The 22,985-nt window shown below is 40.9% G+C and overlaps 1 protein-coding gene across 2 annotated transcripts in view; it reads left to right on the top strand.

Annotated features, from left to right (window-relative positions):
• The first annotated feature begins 7,370 nt into the window (after positions 1-7,370).
• Positions 7,371-22,985, top strand: part of ABCD2 (ATP binding cassette subfamily D member 2) — a 46,186-nt gene continuing 30,571 nt past the window's right edge. For both annotated transcript variants that reach the window (XR_014619006.1, XM_084298908.1), the window contains exons 1-6: positions 7,371-8,619; positions 9,985-10,165; positions 13,424-13,545; positions 16,342-16,510; positions 19,784-19,878; positions 21,290-21,435. Coding sequence is in view for 1 of the 2 variants with exons in the window: in XM_084298908.1 (XP_084155034.1) it covers positions 7,711-8,619; positions 9,985-10,165; positions 13,424-13,545; positions 16,342-16,510; positions 19,784-19,878; positions 21,290-21,435 (1,622 nt within the window). In the remaining variant the exon portion in view is untranslated. The remainder of the gene's footprint in view (positions 8,620-9,984; positions 10,166-13,423; positions 13,546-16,341; positions 16,511-19,783; positions 19,879-21,289; positions 21,436-22,985) is intronic.

Here is a 22,985-nt window from a genome sequence, read left to right as displayed (position 1 = left end):
AGCATCTTCTTTGGAGCAGCTTTCCAGCTGTTGCTAAAATAAAGCAGCTACAGTCCTACAACACTTGAGTCTTCTTCTCTGACCTGCTGCTTCATTATCAGATAAGCTCTAGTTAAAAGCAATGTTGCAAAGCTGTCCAAACCAGTGTACTATCTGATGGAAGACCATGTTTCATCAGGAAGGCTTGTGTTGAAAGATTGACCATGCAACTTTCGGCACCCACCTTTGACTAAATCCTCACTGAACTTCTGTATAATCAAATAAGACACAGGGAGTCTTCCAATGGATGACTCAAAGCATGTTTTAGGCTCTTACACTGTCCCAACACCCAGAGAGAAAACAGCATTTCAGTTAGATAAATGAAGTGAAACTGCATCACGTGAAAGTGTGTTCTGCAGCCCACAGCATTATCATATCCTGAAGATTTGGATACTCTTCTTTCCCTAAGCAGGATAGTCTTTCAATCTTTCCCTTGAGTGACCTGACACTGCTTATACAAAATTTGGAGAGAGTGAGAGAGAAGAAAGATGTCTTTCTAAATAATTTATCTGAATTATCTCCACATGGTTCTTGTGTATCTTTATGAATCTTGCATTGTGACATTACTAGCGTCCTAGCTTAATGCTGATTATAAGAAAAGGATTGCTAAGCAGATAAATGTGTAGTAACAATAAAAGAACAACAACAGTAAAAAACAGCACTGGGATTCTTATAGTGAAGTTCAAATGGTATTATGATCAGGGGATTATGTTTCACAGTATGAGCCCTCAAGATGAAGCGCAGTCGGTCCTTGGCTTGACGTAGAACAATGCACAAGAACTGGTTCAGAGTCTTACAGGGGAATCCCCACTTCATAAAAAAACAACATTCCTACAAGGAGCAACAAAGGCCAAAGAATCCTCTACAGTTGTGCTAAACTCCAGTAAGGGAACAATGTGAAGCTTGTTAAAAAGAAATTAGGGGCGAGAGCTAAAAGAATTAAATTCTTACATGTGGCTAGGAGAAAGCTGAAGGATACCAGACTTGTAGAAAAGAAGCTGTTCAAACCACAACAAAAAGCTATCCCACATTCAAAAGAAGGGAACCTAAACTTTGATAAACACAAAAATATAATTAGGCCAAGAAGAGTTGGGCAACAACAAAACACTGAACTACCAGGTAATTCTTCCTACACTCCAAACGAGCAAAAACCTGTTAGAAAGTCTGTAGGGACAGTTGATGGCCATAGTACAAAATAAAAGCTCCGGGAGGCAAGGATGTTAAAGAAAAGTTAAGTTAGATTTTACAATGGTATTCATAAATGAGGAAACTGGGAAGAACTTTATGGAGGAATCCTTTCTAGGGAACTTAGCAGAGGAACTGGTCAACGTGGAAATAACAATAGGAGAGGACAATAAGACATAATGAACACTAGCATAGCACCAAGACAAAATGGTATTCATTACATATACAGCAGCGTGTAATGAGCCAGCTAAAACTCGGTTTTAGAGACAAGAGGCTAGAAAACGTGAAACAATTAAAAAACAAACAAAAAGATTCTGGGCCAATCCAGAAAAATGCATCTGTATCACAAAAAATAGCAGAAACTATAATATAGGCCAACATGTGAAGAGCCAGCATATGGCTTCTGGGTTTAGAAGTGTTGCCTTATACACATGTAGGAAAGAGTAATTGCTATAGCCTTGATGGGCTTTTTAAGGAAAAATCTGAAGGTTTTAAGAAAGAAGCTGTGAAATAATGGGGAAGGTCCTGCCATTGGCAGAAAGAAAAGTAGAGGGAATATTTAGTTACATCCATGCACTCAGGGGCTGGGAAGAAGGTGGGGATATGGGACGCAGGCTGACAAACTCTTGAGTGGTATAGAAAAGTTAGAGAGAGGGGGCTCTGTTATTGAATGCCTCTTCCAGAATAGGTATGGGTGGCCATGAAATGGAGCTTGTGGGAGCCGGGGTCCAAACAAACAGAAAGTTTGTTCTTCACATATGGGATAGTAGAGCTGAGGGAATACTTACCAGGGGATGTTATTATTTATGGAAGAGTTTATAGGAGCTCAAGAGAGACTCAAAAAGCATAAGAGTGGAATATTTAATAGTAAAAACCTCACAGTCTCATGAAATTCACACAGCTAAAAATGGCCAGAGGTTGTTAGAGTATGAAGCTGGAGGAGAGGGCAGCACCACGTGTAATTACAATTCCTCCTCTTCCTTGGGTATCTGCTTAGAGCTATTGATAGAGACAAAATACTGTGTTAGGTGGAGCACTGGTCTAAACCAGCTTGTGTGTTGTTAATACATAGAAGTCTCCCAAATATGTGTTAATAAACAAATTACAGCAGACAATCTTTCTGTTGTCCTGTGTACCAGCTGCACCCCCCTAAGATAAATTCTTGAGGCATGACGAAAGGATGGCAGCAAATGTAGTATTTGAGATGTGTGAGTGGGATAGATTATTTTTGTGGATTCAATCCTGCCTGCACCTTTGCAGAGCAGAACAAGATAAGCAATATAACCACTGCTGAATGATACCAGTTACATGATTTTACCACTTATACCTGTACTTGGCACGTAGCTGAAGTGTTTACAATGCACTTGAGCAAAGGTTTGATACAGAAATGTGAGCATTTTCTCAGATGATCTGAGAATAGAAACCTTTAGAGCTGTAAAGCAAAAAATGAAAAACATAAATAAGATATATGAGACTTTGAAGGCTTTGAAGAGCACAATTGTGTTCTTCTGGAATTGCTGGGTTCAGCTGAGTTAGCTGGATGAGATAAGAAATAAATTTAACAAAAGAAGTATGTCTAAAAAATTCAGATGTCAAAGTTTCTATGTATTAAAGCCTTAGTATTAAATGTGTAATTCTTCGTTTGGTGTCATTAGTCAGCAGTTCACTGTGATTGGGGCAGCTGACCTTGACCCTCGATATCCTTGGCCTTTTCCCTCTCTATCTCTCTCTACTGGGAAAATGACTTGTTTACACTTCTTTCTAGAGGCATATTCTGTCCAGAATCAGGCTGTTCTCATTAATTGGAACTGTGTGCAATTGGTCCGCTATGGATTACGCTGTCAGCCAGACGACTCAAATCCTTTATGGATAAATTCTCATAACTTTCAAGTCATGCAGGATTTAAATCTACAGCACCAAGCGTGTATCTCCCTGGAGACAGACTAAGGGGTAGAGACTACTCATGCAGTAATTTGCACTCCCCATTTGCACCATCGCTGTGGTGCCTACACTCAAACCACAAACAGCCATCAAGCAACAGAGCAGGACCATACCTTTCCTCTGTCCCCTCTTGCCATAACACATCTCGGACCAGCCTGGGTACAACACTGCCCGATTAGGAGCAGAAGAGTTGGAACCAGCAGCTCAGTAGGATCAGGTCAGCCTAACCGCAGGGACGCTTCTTCAGCGAGCTCCCACATCTGTCACATTAAAATTGAAGCTTTTTGCTCAGCTTAGATCTCCAGATCCCAAACAAGTTGCAGCGTCTGGATATTCTACCAGGGTATATGACTACAGCCAATGTTATGCCAAGCTGGCATAATAAGCAGTCACCTTCTGCTGCTGCAATTTTAAAATCAAATGTCACGTCTTGTCCCCGTTTCTGGATGAAAAGGCCTGTTTGGTCATTGGTTTGCCGTGATGATGCAAACTAAATCTCTAGGTGTATTTCCATCGTTATGTAAGTGATTACAGTAAAGTCAACAGAAACTTGGGAAGCGCTTCAGTTTGGTATTTACTTGAGTAAGGGTTTGCACGAGTGTCCTCTGCTGAAATTGGCTCTAATTGAGGCCTACTACTCCCACACCACTATGTAGCCATACAGCTCAAAATTAAAGAAAAAAATCCAGAAGTTCTCAGCTCACCATATTAGAGTATACTACACAGGGTATTTTTAAAACGATTTACTGTTCAGTGTTAGTACAAAATTGAAAACAATGGACACTGCATGGATTCACATTTTCACATGTATTTCATCCACCTATAAACAGCTACGTACTTTATTCATGTTCCACATGTGTTTAAATATCTCAAATAGCAATGATACAAAATCTGTAATTTTTATCTTATTTTTTCAGTACCTTTATTCCACTTTGTATCTCCTTATTGCACACTGGGTAACTCTGTAAGTAGTGAGGAAAATCCAGTTTACTGCCAAGACTGATGTTATAGCCATTGGACCTTGTGGTAGGAGTATGTATGTCATCCGGTAAAGGGCATTTTGCTTCAAAAATTGCACATTTTAATTTTTCAAACATTAAATCAAAAGTATTAAAAAGTGATCATTGGGTAAGCTAGATGAGATCTTACATGACCTGCATGTTCCAATGCCTCTATCTCCACAGCAGTCACAAAACCCTGTATGAAGTGGTGGTGTAGGAGCCAATGGGCATAAAACCAGAGAAAAAAGAGGCATCAGTGTTGCTGTGATTACATGCTGGTTCCCACTTGTTCAAATATTCATGGAGATTAGTCAGCCTGATATGCATTGTTTCCATTTCTGCTCCAAAGAAAGTGGTTGCATCCAAGCACAAATCGTTTCTATATACAGTGACTCTGTTACTTTGATTATCACAGAAGCACTGTTTGGATAATAATTTTATTTGTGTAGTTGGGAGTAGAATTATGGCACTCTGTTCTGCTGGAAATTGTCTTAATGAAAAATTATTACAGAATACTAAAAAAGAATAAAAATAGAATAAAATCCTCTTATCTTCTCAGTTATTGGTTCCTATATTCAGAAGTTCAGTTTTTTTTTTTAATGTGTTTGCTTAAAACTAACCACGACTAAAATGACAATCATTTGGCATTAAGAAAAAACATCTAGTTCCCCTTAAGAGAGGAGAAAAAAGATATTCTGGTTCTGCTACCAACTTCCCTCCAAACCCCCAGCCTCAGTTACTCAAAGTACTTGATTGTGCTTACCTTTAACAGTTTTTAAATAAATTCAGTAGAAATTGTGGAGGTAACCGAGAACTGATCACTACACCAATATTGCGGCATCTCTGGTTGTTGTTTTTTTTCAGTAAGAAATTTCAGTGAGAAATTTTATTATGCCTAAAAATAGTAAAATTGCTGCCTTCACCACTACAAAAAACTCTACCAGCTAAGGCCATGTTCCGCACAAAGTAGTTTGTCTATGGATTACAGAGCAGGACTGTGGCAAAGAAAAAGCCTGGAGGCAGCAAGAACAGAAGAAAGGGTGTACTTAAAACAAGTTTGGCCTTTTCTCCATACTTTCATCAAAGGAAGGAAATACATTGCTTTTATTGACTGAAACACTGCAGTCAGATTTGCTTTACCTAAATGTTCCCAAAGATCTGACTGTGGGTGTACGTCTGCACTTGCAGCTCTGTTACCAAGTCATCAGAAGATCTTGTGGAGCAAAAGGTCAGCAGATATGCAGAACTGAGAAAGATCTGTGAACTTTCCCCTTGCTAAGAAAATGCTGGAGTAATGAAATATTGCAAATAACTGTGGTTTGGCAACACAGCCCTAAGAGCATGCTGTGATACACACAAGCCAGAATGTGAAGTCTGGAGATCAGGATTTAAAAATAAGAAATCCTAAACAAGACGATTTCTTAGCCACTGTGTCTTGCCAATATCTTCCTGTCCTGAAAACCCTTTTTATTTTACTGACGAAGTAATCAGCGGCGAAACCAGGCCTACTTTTATTTAGAAACTGAAAGTTAGCTGTACTGCTCTAGTTCAGATGTTGACATCTTCCTGGCTTTGAATTATGCTTTAAAAAAATAAAAGGACCTCTATCCAGATCAGTAGCCTGTCCAGACAGAATCCCAGAATGGTTGAGGTTGGAAGGGACCTCTGGAGACCACCAGGTCTTATCCCCCGCCAAGCAGAGCCACCTAGAGCACCATTTTCCTCACCAGCAGAAATTCTGTTAAGTCCCAGGATTACTCCACATCTTCTTGACCTAACTTTTCAGTCCACTGTGGACACGATTTGGGCAGCCTCCCACGGAAGAAGCGAGCAATGGATGTTACATGGTCATGTCTTGCTGGCCTTGGCATGCTGGGTGTTTTGGATGGCACCTGGAGGTTATGATAAGCAAAGCTGTCTCTCTCAAATCAAAGATACTATTTCTTCACCCCGAAGCTTGCCTTACTATCTAAACATCATCATTGTACTCTGTCCAAAGAGGGCTGTTTTATATCAGTAATGAGACTTAATTTAACTCTGCGTGTGCTGAGTCACAGCGAGGTTACGTGGCCTCACAGTGCATGCCTGGGGGAAGGCTGGACTCCTCTGAATGCCTGTAGCAAGTTTTCTGAACCTGCTTGTCTCCCACATCTTAAATGATGCTTTGTGATATACCGGTAGACGCAGTCACTTCATTTTTAAAGCGTGAAGAACACAAAGTCATTTTTTAAGTACTCTGATCTCTCTTTAAGGACTCTGATCTTCCTTCAGTGCCTTCAGATACACCACCTTAACCAAACAGGTGAAGCAGCAGCGGTAAGGAATTTGGGAGCGAGAAAATACAAACCAACAAACAACTGCCCTTACTGCCAACCCCTTGGCATGGCTGTGGCCAGCTCCCGTGGCCAGACACCACACCAAAGGGCTGAGGGCAGCTGGTTCCATCTCCTAGCACTGCCACAGCCCGACACCACTCTCCCTTAGCCCTGAGGTGAGGGAAGGCACAGTGGGGAGCCTGGCGAGCTCCCTCCAATACTGCAGGGCTCCCTGCATGCTTCCCCCTGTACTTGGCTCTGGTGAGGCCACACCTCAAGTACTGTGTCCAGTTTTGGGCCCCTCGATACAAGAAGGAGATGGAGGTGCTCAAGTGAGTCCAGAGAAGGACAACAAAGCTGGTGAGGGGTCTGGAGAACAAGGCTTATGAGGCGCAGCTGAGGGAGCTGGGGTTTTTCAGCCTGGAGAAGAGGAGGCTCAGGGGCGACCTTATTGCTCTCCACAGGTACCTTAAAGGAGGGGATTGGTCTGTTCTCCCATGTGCCTGGTGACAGGACGAGGGGGAATTGGCTAAAATTGCCCCAGAGGTGGTTTAGGTTGGATATTAGGAAGGACTTCTTTATTGAGAGGGTTGTGAGGCGTTGGGATGGGCTGTCCAGGGAAGTGGTGGAGTCACCATCCCTGCAGGTCTTTAAAAGACGTTTAGATGTCGGGCTCAGTGACATGGCTTAGTGGAGGACTGGTTAGTGTCAGCTCAGAGGCTGGACTCGGTGACCTTCCAGGTCTCTTCCAAAGCGGACGATCCTGTGATTCTGCGCTCCCCGCTCCCCCCTCACTGCTCTCCGAGCCGCGGAGGCCCCGCCGCCCCCCCTCAGCGCCTCTCCCCGCTCCGGAGGCGGCGCCACGCCGCGGGGCAGGCGGAAGGGAAGGGAAGGGAAGGGACGGGCTCGGCGGAGCCGCCTCGGGCTCAGCCTCTCCCCTCCCCGGAGCCCCGCTCCCCCCCGCCCCGGCGACGAGCGGCGGCGGCCGGGTGGCTGCCGGGGCCGCCCAGCGCGGAGCAGCCAATGGTGGGCGGTGGGGCGGGCTGCGAGGAGCCGGGCCGCCCGCTGCGGGAGCCCAGCGGCCGGGGGCAGGCAGCCCTCAGTCGGCCGGCGCCGCGGAGGGGGGAGCCGGGCAGCGGCAGCGCCATGAAGGACCGCCGGGGGGACCCGCGCCGCCGGGCGTGAACCGCCAGGAGGAAGAGGAGGGTGGCGGGGGGGGGTGAGGAAGGATGAGCCGCATGCTGCAGGAGGCGGCCCGCAGGGTGCAGTGGAGCCGGTCGAGCTCCGCCAAGAGGGCTGCGTGCCTGCTGGCCGCCGCCTACGGGCTGCGGCTGCTCTGCCCCGTCATCCGGAGGCGCCTGAGGCGGGCGGGCGAGCAAGATGCCGGCCGGGGGGAGCCGCGGGGAGCCGGCTGCCCCGGCAGAGCCCCCCCGGCGGTGAACGCGGAGTTCTTCAGGCAGCTGCTGGAGCTGCGCAAGCTGTTCTTCCCCAAGCTGGTGAGCGCCGAGCTGGGCTTGCTGTGCCTCCACTCCGTTGCGCTGGTGTCCAGGACCTTCCTCTCCATCTATGTGGCAGCGCTGGACGGGAAGATCGTGAAGAGCATCGTGGAGAAGGAGCCCCGCAGCTTCGTGATCAAGCTGGTCAAATGGCTGATGATCGCCATCCCGGCCACCTTCGTGAACAGCACCATCCGCTACCTGGAGTGCAAGCTGGCCCTCGCCTTCCGCACGCGCCTGGTGCACCGCGCCTACGAGACCTACTTCGCCAACCAGACCTACTACAAGGTGATCAGCATGGACGGGCGGCTGGCCAACCCCGACCAGTCCCTCACCGAGGACATCATGATGTTCTCGCAGTCAGTGGCGCACCTCTACTCCAACCTCACCAAGCCCATCCTGGATGTCATGCTCACCTCCTACACCCTCATCCGCACGGCGCGGTCCCGGGGCGCCAACCCCATCGGGCCCACGGTCCTGGCCGGGCTTGTCGTCTACGCCACGGCCCGTGTGCTCAAAGCCTGCTCGCCCAAGTTCGGCAAGCTGGTGGCTGAGGAGGCGCACAAGAAGGGCTACCTGCGCTTCGTGCACTCACGCATCATTGCCAACGTGGAGGAGATCGCTTTCTACCGGGGGCACAAGGTAAGGAGGAGAGAAATCCAAGGGTGCTGGGCTTGCTCCTGCAGTGCCCGAGCTGACCCCGACTTCCCCTGCCGCCCTCTCCGAGCACTTAGAGTCCTTCTGACATTTAAACCTGTTTACAGCTAGCACTTCCCGTTTCCTAGGAAAATGCAATCTCACAGGCAGTGTCTGGGGGGAGCAGAGCGTAGCTCCCTTATGCTCTGACAGTGTTCCTGTTTTGCAGCCGTACCCTATGCCTTTCTAGAAAGCTAATCGTGGGTATTGTTTTTCCCCCACCCATTGTGTTCTGCTTAACTCTTCCAGGCTTTTTTTTTTCTTCCTTGTTTATGAGCTACCAGATTTAATGCTGCCAAAATCAAAACCAAACCACACCGGAAAGTCTAGGGAAAAACTCAGTGATAGTAGAGATCGCTACAACCTTTGACACTCTTTTACATAGCTAAGCAAAGATGTAGTCATCAGAGTCTTAAAATAGCTTAAGTACAGTACTTCAGGAGTTGCAGTTACATAAACTAGTGGCTTGTTTTAAAGCCACCTTACTAAGCAATTCTTCATATTTTATTGGAAGTGAATCTTGGCTGTAGCAGCTTTCCAACATGATTTGGAAAAACAAGTGGTGTCATGTAAAGTGAAAATGAAAACTGGAAACTAGCCTGACCTATTACTAACACTTTCAGTGCTAGCAACGATTATATAATGCAAATGGTTTGTTTTGGTAGAAGCAATTGTTCTCTAAAGCTGCCCGTAGTAGTGTTTGAAGTGCAGCTACATTAAACAGTTTCTTTTATTCCCACGTATACTGGCTCGAACAGAACGCATTATGTCACACTGACTTGGAACTATCTTTGACTTGTTAAACCTCTTGGGATAATTCTCTCTTCCTCTAGACCGCTCACAAAAACAAGAAGCATTGCATTTCCGTGATGAGTCCTTGCAAGTCAGAGATAATTGATCCCCAAATGCTTTCCAATTTGGGAAGTTTTGGTTGCTGTGAAACTCTACAGCCGCATCTTCATTAAAAGGATGTAGAATCAATCTTACTTTGCTAGTATCAGCTATAGTGACTGCCTGGTATGTTGTTCCTGCGTGTATCAGAGATCTTAAAAGAACTGAAAACTTGCCAGTGGGCCATCCAGGGACAATGATGTAAATAAGAGCCAGGTCTGCTGACTTCCCTAAAGCTGTGTACTTTTGCTGTGAGAATGCAGCACTGTGAAGATGAAGTAGCACACAGAAAATGAGATTTAAAAGCCACAACTCTGGATAATTGATTAGCTTCTGCAGATATGTGAATGTACTTGTATGGCACATACATCTTTGTTGCATTGTGTAAATGTTTTATTTATTGTTATTTTTTAACTGTAGGTAGAACTGAAACAACTGCAAAAAAGCTACAAGTCTTTGACGGATCAAATGAATCTCATTCTATCCAAACGCTTGTGGTACATCATGATAGAGCAGTTCCTGATGAAATACGTCTGGAGTAGCTGTGGTATGATTATGGTCGCTGTGCCCATCATCACTGCAACGGGATTTGCGGATGGCGGTAATAGCATTTTTACTGATTTCCAAATGTTTCCTTGATACTTCCTCAAAAGACTATTCTTTCCTTAAACGTTGTTCAGATTTATTTACTGTTCACAGACTTTATTACCAGATCCATGCCTCGTGGGTAACTTTCAGGCATAGGAAGTCAGCTGAGGAAGGAACAATACAAAAGAAACAGCTTCAAACATAGACCTGATAAACATCATGATTTCAGGACTTAATGGATACTGGTGTGACGTGAGATTGTAATGACACTCGCAGTCCTGTTCACTAGTGGTTGGGATGGCATGCTGGTTCTTGCAACATCTACCGCTATTTTACAAACTGATACTTACTCACATTCCTAGAGAGCTTATCTCCTCATCCCACAAACCATACTGTAATTACAATTAGTTATTCTATTACATGTTGGCCTGGTAGGAACCACTGTTTTCCCCTGACTCACTGAGGGAAGAGGGATGATGTTCATATTTCAGGCCGGCATGGCATCATTTTTGTCATCCTGTCACAACTTCCCAGGAAGTGATACAAGACTCAAGTAATTTGTTATTGCAGATGGTATAAGAACAAGAGAGCAGAAAAAAAAGGGTAATTAGGGAGTGGTAATGAGAGACGAGTCAGGGAGTTTGCTTCAAAAGGTTTCCTTATGCACAACTGGAACCACAGAATATATTACAAATTTTCTAGGATTCATTAAGTGTAGATGATACAGTGTAAGCAGAAGGATGCATTCTACGTTTGATACGTTTAACCAGGAATGAATGGATTGTTTCCAGTGTAGGTCTTGGTCATTACATTCCAAATCCGGGCTGTTGAACTGGGCAAGCTTGGTTTAACCTGCCCACACGTTATTTAGCTGGCTTGCTGTTGTGCCTGCACGTGGCTGGGAGTTCAGCTGCCTGAGCCACTGGCCGTCACATGGCTCAGGAGGGCACTATATCAGGACCAAGGCTGGCATCTGGGTAACAGCTTCAAAAATACCAGGAGGTCCTATTCCCAACAGACTAATTCGTACCAAGGCATTTCACTTCATGCAACTAGTGAAGGTTTTCAGCACAACAGAGAAGTGATGAATCAGTTTAAGAGTCTGTCTGCTAGCATGAGAATGAGTACAGTCAAGACCACACAGTGTGAGTATCTCCCTTGTATTAACAGCATGAATTAAAAAATGAAAAAGAATGTCCTTTGCAGGGATTAAGCCACAGTGAAAGTGTATGGAACAAAAGAGCAATAATTAATTTGTGTGCTTGCAAAACTAAATAACATTCCTGTTACTCATGGATATTCTTTTGATAAGTACTTTTCAAATGTGGGAGAAGAAAAAAGACACAGAGATAGCTCATGCTGTAAAGCAGCAGAATATTTGCTACCAGCAACATGAAATGTTAAAGCACAGAACTTATTATCAAGCCCTGAGGCATATCATAATGATGCTTCATAAACACATTATTAATGATAAATCAACATCGTCAAGATCAGCTGGAAGTATAACAGCCATTCAAATAATTGAGCAGACTTGAACTTTGATCGAACATTGATCTAGCTGGCAAAACAGTGCTTCGTGTCTCAGCAGGTCAGAAGCAAGTTGGTTCAGATCTGAAGGACTAGATGGGCTGGATTCATTGCTTTAGAATCGGTATCAAAGTACCAATACCAAATATCAAAACCAGTATCATGATCAGACCTGAGATTTCAGGCGTATATAACCTCTCTGACCTGTTGCAGTGCCCCACTTTAAACAAAGGAGGCAAGCTGTATGAAAAATGTCTTGGGGAAAAAAAAGTTAGAGAAAAGCAGTCTTGGTGGGTTAGGCATATAATATTAGAGACTGTTTCACAACAGTGAAATGCTCATAAATGCCTTGTAGTTTTAATTTGTCAAATACCCCCAGAATTATGCCTGAAATGGCTGATGCAGTGGTTTGTAGAGATCTCCAAACTATTTCGAAATGAGCTAGCCTGGGTGCTGGAAGCAGTGTTAAATAAATTCATCCAAGAGGAATACAGCATCAGTGTAGTTCAGCCATGGGCAGTTCCTAAATGACATATTTTTGGTAGTTCTACATACCTTGCATGGGCTGTACTCCCAACAAGACCAGTAAAATTTGGTTCTCTGAGAAGGAAGAAACAAATTTCAATTTAGTTTATAGTAATGAATTAACTAAAGATTACTCTTCTTGGAGTGAAAATGACATTCCAAATAAGTGAGAACTGCATGGGCAAGAGTTTTGTAATACCTCCTTTCTTTGCAAGAGGTTTCCTGTCTTTTTTTTTTTTTTTTAAAAAAAAAAAAAATCATACCTCTCATTGTGTTCCAGGTGGCTCCATGACATGCAACTAGTTGATGGTGTACTGGTGCTGTATAATTTAATCTAGAAAATGGGAACAAGTATCTCACTTGCTAAAAAGTTACAAGACCATCTGAGGACAGAAAAAGGATTATATAGTGTATATGAACAAATGTATTAAATGAGAAGTTTAAAAAGTTTCCCGTAAATAATCTATAGACTGTTTCAGTGATTCAGATGTAATTATAGGGATACTTTTTTGAATGTGTGAATGAAAAAAATACACATTTAGGTTGAAGTATCTAATGAGGACAGAAAGATACATCTGGCTTTGATACTGCATGCAGATTTCTGGACAGTAGATTTCTACAACCTGATCTTGTCAGTCAAATGAGGCAGCTACCAAGAAAAAAAATACTGTTTGCTATTCTCTTGTTCTTAGGTCAGATGAACAGAGAAGCTATGTTTTCAGAGAGAAATATCTTATTTAAACACATGCCTTTAATAATAGAATAACTTATTGCATTCTTACAGAAATACCATGTTGCCAAGTTTGCATCAGTATGAATGTTTCTTTTTAAGTGAGTAAACAAGGCTGAAAACAAATAATTGCAAAACCAGTAAACGTTCTATCAGAAATCTGTTTCAGATTAGGTTTCACCTTTTGCTATTTTGAAAAATTTAACTTACATCATTATGTATTAAAAGGAAATTATTTAGGTAGACAAACAGTATAAAAGAATAGGATGTTTTGCATAAGAAGATGAATTCCTTATATTCCCACTTATTTTTTGTTCCCAAGCTATCTAAGCTAATTGCATTCACCAAATCTTTCCAAAGGCTGTTTTTTGTAGAGTTAAATTTTTCTTAATTTAAAAGCTGCTTTATAATTGCTCATGTTTTAATCATTATTTTGTAGAGAGAACTTTCAGAAGAATATCTAACATTTTTTTAATTTTTTACTTTTAGAGATTGAAGATGGCCAGAAACAGGCAACAGTTAGTGAAAGAACAGAAACTTTTACCACGTCACGAAACCTGCTGATCTCTGCTGCAGATGCTATTGAAAGGATCATGTCTTCATACAAAGAGGTATCGTACATCAGTCAAATGCAAACCAGAAAGGAAAGAAAAGCAAAACAGGATTTGTATCTAATGTAAAACTAAACAATAGAAAGTATGTTATTTTTAAGGAAAATTCTACTGCAACTAAATCCATGGAGATCTTTGAAATGATTAAAGTCTGGTCTTTAGATTTAAGTCCACAAAGAGTCAAAAGTGCACAGCTGCCAGTATGATGCAACACATAAATGTAATTTGTTGTACCTGTCTTCAGGTGTCATCAGAGTACAGTTCCTGGAATCTGAGTGATAAGGGTTCCGATTCCTCTGTTCAGAGCACAGACCTGTGCTCAGGTTGTCCTCCTGTAGGAAAAGTATATGGAATGCAAAAATAATTGAATAATTATAAAAAATGCATATAGATGCATTATGCATATGCATACATGCATATATACATAAATATTAAAAATGCAAAAAATAATTGAATTCTTATTTTCTGACCACCTAAACCATAAAGCCAATTTTAGTATTTTCTGAACCTGTTGAATTTGAAATAATTTTGCAAAGTAGAGAAATTTTAGCAGGAAAAAGGTCCGCCTTAGGACTGCAGGTAGCCCAGAAATACAGGATGTTCATCTGGAGGATCAGAGATGTTTCAGGACCTCACACCCCAGTTCTAGTCAAGTTGGACTTTCATCTGTGTTCTCTCTGGGGGATTTCTGTAGGTGCAGACTGTTAAGCAGAGGAAAAGCTGTGTCATTCTCCTCAACATTCCCTTCTACATTTGGTTCTGTGTTTGTTTAGCTGGTTTTTGCTCATCCTTTTGGTGGGAACCCCTTTTCTGGGAGGAGGCACACATTAGCTGGGCAGCTAATCAAAGACTATGGATTCCATTACTTGGAATCCAGCCATAATAGCTGCAGCTTTTTAAATTGGGAGAGGAGAGGTAGTTTGGCGCCTTCAAACACAGTCTCTGACAAAGCCAGAGCCTGTCTTTCTTTTTTTTTTTCACAAAGTGTTCTTCTCTAATGGACTGTGATTTTGACCTATGCTGCTATAGCTGTGTCCCTTCTTGACCTCTGCTCTTATGAGACTGCCAGATAACCTATTATGCACTGATGTTATTCTACTTTATTTTCAATAATTTAGTCATTTATATAATGTACATGGGGACTTACAAACATTGTGGTTTCATTTTTTGGAAACAAAAATCCTTGCAAAGTAGTAGCAACAGCTGAGCAAACTCATTTGTTTTACCACGTGGTGAAATTTTAATCCAGGCAGTGTGTGATCAAAGATCACTTCTTAGAACTTCCATCTTAATTTTACATTTATACTTTTCTTTAAGAAATACGGCAGAAATTCAGGCAGTTTCCAAAAAATGACAGTATGCTTCATTTCACTTTAGTGGTAGTGAGGCTCCAGTTCTTACCCACCTGATCCACCACAGCAGCCTTCTTCCAGTCAGTGTTGCTCAGTTTGCAGGTCAATAGTTTTGTTAGTACTTCATGTTTTGACGAAGTGAGGCTGTAGAATCGTGGTTTAGAAACTTACTACAAGTTATATTTCTTGTGGGGTGCCGTTGGTGCACATTTCATTCATCATATGCAGGATTTTTTCCATCAAGCGTCACTGCTATTTGCTAGAAGGCTCACCGCTGAATTCAGTGCTAGAAGGGCTACAGTGTGGAGAACAATGTTACAGCTCCTACAGCCTCAGGTGCTGTTAGCCCAGTACTTTTCCCACCTGTAAATGCATTTACCAATAGTGCAAGACAATGTCCAAGTGATGGAGTTGAAACAGTGGCTGATTACTTTCTTGAAACTGAGTTTTTTGAGATGTTGTAGCCAGTTCATCTCCAGTGGCGTGATGGCCCTGCCTGGTACTCACTTCTGAATCTTGCACCAACAGTGAAATTTGCACAGGATTGTATCTTGCTCTTCCTATTTTGTTCTCTGCATTTAGTATAAAAATCTACCTGTTTAAAATCATCTAATCATACCTACATAATAAGATGCCCAGGTTTAATTCTTTGCTGCCGGCAGATGGGGGCAGTTCTTTGGGCGTTCTTGGTGGTGTCAGTATCTGTGAATAAGAAACCATCAGCACCAGAGACCTGTTCTTTCTGTATTCACCAGGTGGTAACAGAGATAAAAGGATTTTAAAAATGAGGAAGCCCTTTAAGAGACCTCACCATTTTAAAAATTCCCAGTTGTAATCCAGGGTCTCAGATTTAGCTCTGGTGCTCTGGCATGCAGCTGATAGGAGAGTCATTTCTGTACTGTATTTTACATTAGCGTGTGCCCTGGTGCTACCTGTTTTACAAAGGAAAAGCACGCCTGTCACACAGGGGGTTTAGGGAACACAGGGAAACGAGTAATTATGGGTGTATATTTTTCTCACTGCTGTTGGCCTTTATTTGCCTGGGAAATGCAGATATTTTGTTTTTCTTCTGTATGACAGGCTATTTTCAGCTACCTAACAGCTATTCTCCACAGGCTGAAGTCTGTACTGATCAGTGGAAAAGAGCAGTCCCTGCAACCTCCTCATTTACTGGAGCTATAGGAAATTACACTGGCTGAAATCCATCCCCCTCAAACTGTGTTTGCTGGCTGTTAGGAGCTGTGGGTGGCGTTTGGGCTAGCACAGAATCTCAACGGAGGCAAATTGATAGGTGACGAAAGATGCATCATTGATCCCTCCAGAATAACATCTGAGAAGCAGTGACTTAGAATAGCTGGAAATGGTTTTTGTGAGTCTTTGGCTAAGCATCTAATTTATTGAATTTGGGATGTGTAACTGAAATGAAGCATTTACTGTTTTGCAGGTTACTGAGTTAGCAGGATACACTGCCCGTGTCTACAACATGTTTGCTGTTTTCGACGAGGTGAAGAGAGGCATCTACAAAAGAACTGCTGTTATTCAGGAGTCTGAAAACAACAGTAAAAATGAAGATAAAACAGAGTTACACATCAATGGGCCCTTAGAAATCAAGGGTAATTAAGTCACATTTTTATAGATTTCTCGGGGGGGAATTCCTGGCTGGTACAACAGGGCCGTAGTTGAACAGAGGTTTTGTTTCTGCAGCAAACCAGCCTCCAGAGACCATGTTGCCTTCTATTCTATCTTCCTGCTGTTTTGTAACCCTGTGCTTATTTAGTGCTTTTCTAAAACACTTCCACAAAGATTGTTCAAGTATATTCTGTGAAAACTTTCAGTGAAAAAGGTATTTCAACTATACCATTAGTGGTGGTGGTTGTGCTGGTGGTATTAGTATCTTTACAGGAACAGTGCCTGCTTTCCTCTGACATTTTTTTTCCCCAGAAAACTGAGACTGTAACATTAATTTTCATCCCCATACACCACATTGTTTTGTTTGGGGTAGAAGGGATAATAATAATTTGTTTTCAGCTACTATTAGCCTTTGCTCATTTTTTCATCATTTAGTGGGAATTGTCAACTGAAAATGGGCTGGTAACTTTACCATTGCCCCCATCTCCCAAATGATCTGATCAATATGCAGGTCCTCCTCAGTTCTTCCTGTCTCTATCCTGTATCCTTTTAGTGCCACTGTTTTTCTATCTGCACCCTCCTCAAAGCACTGTCTCTGTACCATCTCTCTCCTTTTTTCTCTGAGGTACGTCATACAGGTTTTGCAACGAGCTTTTCCTAATTTTCCCAACAGCCCCCTTCTGCTTTCCATCTCTTCTTTGGTGTTGGAAAGCCTCCTTCCCACCTTCTGGCTTCTGAAAACTAAAATACCAATTGAGTTGAAGGCACCAGAATGCTCTTTATGAAATATTTTTTTTACAATTTCAACAGCATTGCCCTTCAGCACAAATTTCTCAATGGTCCTCTGAGAAGGTTCTTCAAAACAAACAGTCTGATGTAGCATAATAGATAGCTGTGGAAACAGCTGATGTCTTAATCTTGTAAATCTTGGTAATATTTGGCTGGCACTGAAAGAAATGACATCTTATAGAAAAAAGGGTTTTAGTCCGTTTGGAACAACAAAGTCATTTTGTGACCATTTTAGGTATGTATTTTAAAAACAAAAGCAAATACATTTGGGTGTGACAGAATGCTGTTTGTGTTCCCTTTTGGTTTAGTACAGTAATACGCTGCTCCTTTTTTTTCTACAGCCTTTTCCTGAGGTCTGATTCCTCCACAGAGGCACATTTCATCTGGCTTGAATTCCTCCTAAGTTGCAGTGACTAGTGTTTGCTACCGAGTGCTTGCAGGCTCTCAGAGGCAGCTAGCCAATGCAAAACATTAGGACACAAGGACTTAGATGGAATTTAGGCCAGATGAATCTAGGCCACAGGTTCCATATTATTTTTATGACAAGTTCCATTGTGTACTGGTTTTCCTCCTGTCTTTCAGTCTTGATACTTCAGAAATCCCTGCAGAGTGGATTTATGTGAGGATAAAAGTACACGTGCTCACAGCGTGTACCTCTCCAGTGTTAGAAAAGAAAAATTGTAGTATTCAGCTTCTCCAAAGGCTTTTTCAACATGTATTCTTTTTAAATAATCAAAGGTAAACTTTTGTACCTAAATAATGCCTGTGCTGTGTGCCTTGCATTCACTACTGTCAATAAGACCAGTATGAAAATAGGAAAAACATCAGAATATTTTAACAGACCATAATACCACTATATATGTTGCATGTCTAACAACTCAGAATTTTCAAGTTGAAATATCCTGGTGTACATCTTGCAGAAGTACTGGCAAATTGTATTTCTGATTATATACATACACCAAGCTTTAAAGGCACGCTAAGCTTGCAGTCCAACACTCTGAAGTTGGGAAATGAGAATTAAGTTTTCTTAATATTCACTTGGCTTACTATTTTGTATCATAGCCTTTTTTTAAAATTTATTTACAATTTCTCTCCTGTACCCAAGTGCTCAAAAATATGCATGACTTACAGAATTTGCTTGAGATTGTCTCCACAGAAAATTATCCTTCATATAGGCAAATAAATGCTTACTCCAGTGGATGTATGCATGTGGAGTGACTGGTACGGCCCTCTTTTACAGAAGTATGTCTTGGCCAAATCTGTCAAAATCTGTGATGTGGTTGATCTCTCAGTTGCATACCAGGTGCCTTTGAGGAGTCTGAAGGCAGTAGAGCCTGCTATGATAAAGCTGCGTTTTTTTTTCAATAGCAAAGCACATTTGTTTTCCATAATTTCATGTTGAACACCTCAGAACTGTTATAAATAGAACTTACTTTAGGAAAAAAAGAACATTTGGGCTGATACATGACACACAAATTTTTGCCCATTTCGTTATAGTTTGAGAAAGTTTGATGAACTTGAACAAAGAGCCTCCTAAAGGAAGACTAAGACTTTACATTACCTGAAGGGAAAACTACCAGATCCCTTTATAATAAACTCAACTTTTCTTTAATTCATTTTTTCTTTATTCAGATTAGTCCAAGTTTTAAAATGTGCAGCCTTCTAATACAGAGGGAGATCTTTATTTCTTTGCATCTTACACGTAATTTCTGGTACTTGTCTTGGAACCCAGCTGTTGGGTTCTGTGAGACAAATCCGTCTGCAGGCAACCAAGAAGGTAAAGTTGATTTATTTTTTAATTATTCCCAGAAGAATTTGTTTCCAAGTCCATGTGTTATATACATCCAAATGTCTGATGGGTGTTGTATATTTAAATTTGCCACTAACCCAGATAGTAAATATAGCTATTGGAGTGAAATAATATTATAGAGGTTTCCACAAATACTTAGAGACTTTTACACTGTCTGCGGCTTCAAAAAGAGATGGAAGCAAGCCATTAAATATTTTATCTATTGCTCTTGTTGCTGGAGGAGGCTGAACTGGGCTTTCAGTTTCAGAGCAGGTAGCTAAAGGAGATTCCATTTTCCAATGAAATCTCCAACAGGTGGTGAACCAGACTGCCTGTGTCTAAGGTTATCCTTGAACTTTTTTACTGATTGATAACGACCACCTATTTAAAACAAAATACAACAGGTACAGGTAGGATATGAATAAATGTCTCTTTATAGTGAATTATATATTTCTAATGCATATTGTGCATTTCTTCTATAATGAAATATTGGATCCATGACACACTTCTGGCTAATACTACCGTGTCTTTCTGACCACCTAAGATATATTGCCCAGATTTTTTATTCAAGTTGAAACTCACCAATTTAGACTTCTCAGCTGTGCACAAAGGCTGCAAGATATTGCTTAATGGGAGGTTTCAAAAACATTAAACATTGCTGTTGTGTTTTTTTTTCTAGGAAAAGTTATTGATGTTGAACATGGAATTATTTGTGAAAATGTTCCTATTATTACTCCGAATGGCGATGTGGTGGTTTCCAGACTAAACTTCAAAGTAAGACGATATGCAAGAATCTTCTGATTGTTGCCATCCCATTAACATAAACAGCACAGAATTCATGTACCTTATGTTAAGTACTTGGAGGAGCATATGGATAAAAGGGGAAGTCCAGAAAGGTAGGCATAGTAGCTCGACAGAGGCAGACATGTGTAGTTTATCCTGCTCAAAGAAGGAGAAGAGAGGATTTCTGCTGCTGTTGACAGCTGAAAAAGGAGACCTGGGATTTTCAAGAGCATATATGAGAATCTGCATCCATTTTACTTAATCTTGGTGAAATTGGGATGCTTTACTTACATGGGCTCCTTTTAAGGTCTGAGTTCACAGCAACAGTGAAAAAATGTAGTATGTAGTTAGCTTTAGGTGATGATCACAAAGAGCAGTACTAATAGTTGAATCACAAAGAGCAGAACTAATAGTTGACAGTATAGTTCACAAGCCTTTACTTGGTAAAAGTGGAGTCTTTATTCTGTAAAAAACTTGGATTGTTTTTAAAAAGCTTTTACAGATAACACTCGGTACATGCTTGTGATTTTAATTGTTGACCTTTACTGAATTACTCCCATGCATATCCTGATGTACCAGTGCAGATGTTACTATTTTTAAAAATGGTTGAAATTACCGGAACGCTAACTTGAATAATTCCAGCAGGTCCTTTAATTTAGCTAAAGCAGAGTGTTCCTTTTGTCACCTCTATGCAGTACAGGCATTAGAAGCTAGAAGGACAGGGGCCTACTTATAGCAGGGCTTCCTATGGCTTCAGTGTAGGAATTTCAGAATTGTAAAATTACAACTCTACAGTCAAGGAAACAGTTTTATTTATTTATTTGTTCAGCAGTCAGTATTTATTCATTTATTTAGCAGACAAAGCCAACAAAAAATGTAATGTTACAGTCAGTATATTTATATAAAACATTGACGTGATTATGCATAAATATATACTCCTATGTACACATGTTAATATGTAAATGAATAAAACCAAGTGTATTGCACCCAAAATAACACTGTTAATTAAGTAGGAAAGGACAACATGAAGTAATTTTTCCAAATCATTTGATCTTTGCGTAGCTTAAATTAGTATTAGTGATGGGCATAGTACTGCTCTGTATGCCATCAGTAACTTTGGACCTGATCCACATTAGAATAATTGATTTTGACTGTGATGTATTGATCTTTTGATATAATGAGCATACCATATAGAAACACTCGGGCATTATAGAAGTTATTTTCATTATTATAGTTAATTCCACTGTTTCCAGAATGTTTGCATAAAAAAATGTACAGGTGATTAATGAAAAGGGTTGATAATTTGATATAAATGCTTGCATACCTCCCTCTAGGGTTCTTAGAGCACCTTGTGTCATAGCTACTGCACAGTGACATCTTTTCATTTTCATTATTATTGTAGGTCGAGGAGGGCATGAATCTTCTAATCACTGGTCCTAATGGCTGTGGAAAGAGTTCGCTTTTCAGAATTCTAAGCGGTTTGTGGCCTGTGTATGAAGGAGTTCTCTACAAACCCCCTCCGCAGCATATGTTTTATATACCACAAAGGTATGTGTTTTGCTCAAAGTAATACCATTTTTTTTTTTCTGGTTATATGAATTTTGACCCTGCTTCTCATATTTCTCATCTGTGATATCTAGAGTCTGGTTATAAGGTGGTGAGCACCACCTCAGCTGTACCGAGAGAGCTAAAAGAAGAGAGTACTTTTTGTTGTTGATGCAAACCTTTAGTTGCTGAGAAGGGATAGCTCACACACTGTTGTGATGGACACTATGCTTCCCTGATGGCTAAAGAGTCCTCTATGATTGGGATCAAGGGAACTGACTAGAATCAAGGGATCAAGGGAACTGACTAGAATCTGAAACTCACTTAAAATAGACTTAATTAATCTTAATTCTGATTTCATTTTAAAATCAAAGATTAAAATAACTGAGAATGTTTTGGTTCCCAAATTTTGAATTGTTCATAATAATGGTAAAAACTTCAGCTTTTCAGCTTTTACACTGCAAGACAAGAATCCAATCCGATATTAACGGCAAATTGCCTTTTTCATAATGTAGGTTCATTTCACTAAAGGGAAACGGCTTTTTTATGCTTCGTTTGTGCTCTGACGTGCTATTGGACATAATTTAATGCAGTTGATCTTGAATATCTCCTCAGAGACTTCTAACTAGGTTGTTTTGTGAAAGCAAAATCAAACACTGAGAATCTTTGATTGCTTTCTGTAGTTCATTTCTTCCCATGGGCAAAAGAAGTATTCATGGCACAGCTTGTAGTCTTGTTTAAAAAGTACAAGTTATTAAGCTGAATGGAAAACATTAACTGATGAATAGATTTTCCTTGCTGCAGTTGAAGGTAATGCAGACAATTTATCTATAACTTTTTCAAATTTATGTATAATTTACTGTCAGCTACTGTCATCGGAGTTCTACCCAGAGAAAATTTTGAAATCATGGTACATCACATATAATGTTCTAGACTCTCCTACAAAGCACTACGTTATTTGAATGCTACTGCCTAGAAAATAAATTTCATTTTCAAGTTAGACAACAAAAGTAAATTGTACATATATTTTTACCTATCTACACGCAGTCTTCCTAACAAAAAATCAAGAGGACTTGATTATGAAATAGAGACATGGAGTTGGAAGGTGAAGTATGTGAGGTTTCTTCTTTAGTACCATTATTTTATGGCTCTCATGTTAGCTCTAAAGCCATAGATTTCTACACCTGTGTCTTCATGAAGTACAGCCTTTCATTAACACCTTTGCAAGAACCACAGCATTATGAGTTTATGGCAAGTTGTTAAGTGCTTTGCAGTTTAATTCTTATTTTTTGTCCCAGGTTTATACCTGCACAAATGTCTCCTCTTTGAGGTACAGTGGCGTACGTAAATCATGGTTAACAAGAAGTAAAACTTGTGTAGAAAGATACTGCATGGCATATTTCATCATATGTTTGTCTGAGAAAGTTACTTGCATGTTTTAAGTTGATAATTACTGGGTATCTGCCATTCTGAGCTTGCAGTTATAAGGGAGATATAAATAAGATGGTACATAAAACTAACAGGTTAATTAAGTACATTAGTGTCTATAAGGT

This window comes from Netta rufina (assembly GCF_964035555.1).
Source record: "Netta rufina genome assembly, chromosome: 1".
In the NCBI taxonomy this organism is placed as follows: domain Eukaryota; kingdom Metazoa; phylum Chordata; class Aves; order Anseriformes; family Anatidae; genus Netta; species Netta rufina.
Note: the sequence above shows the minus strand (reverse complement) of the source record. Positions and strands in the feature narration are given on the sequence as shown.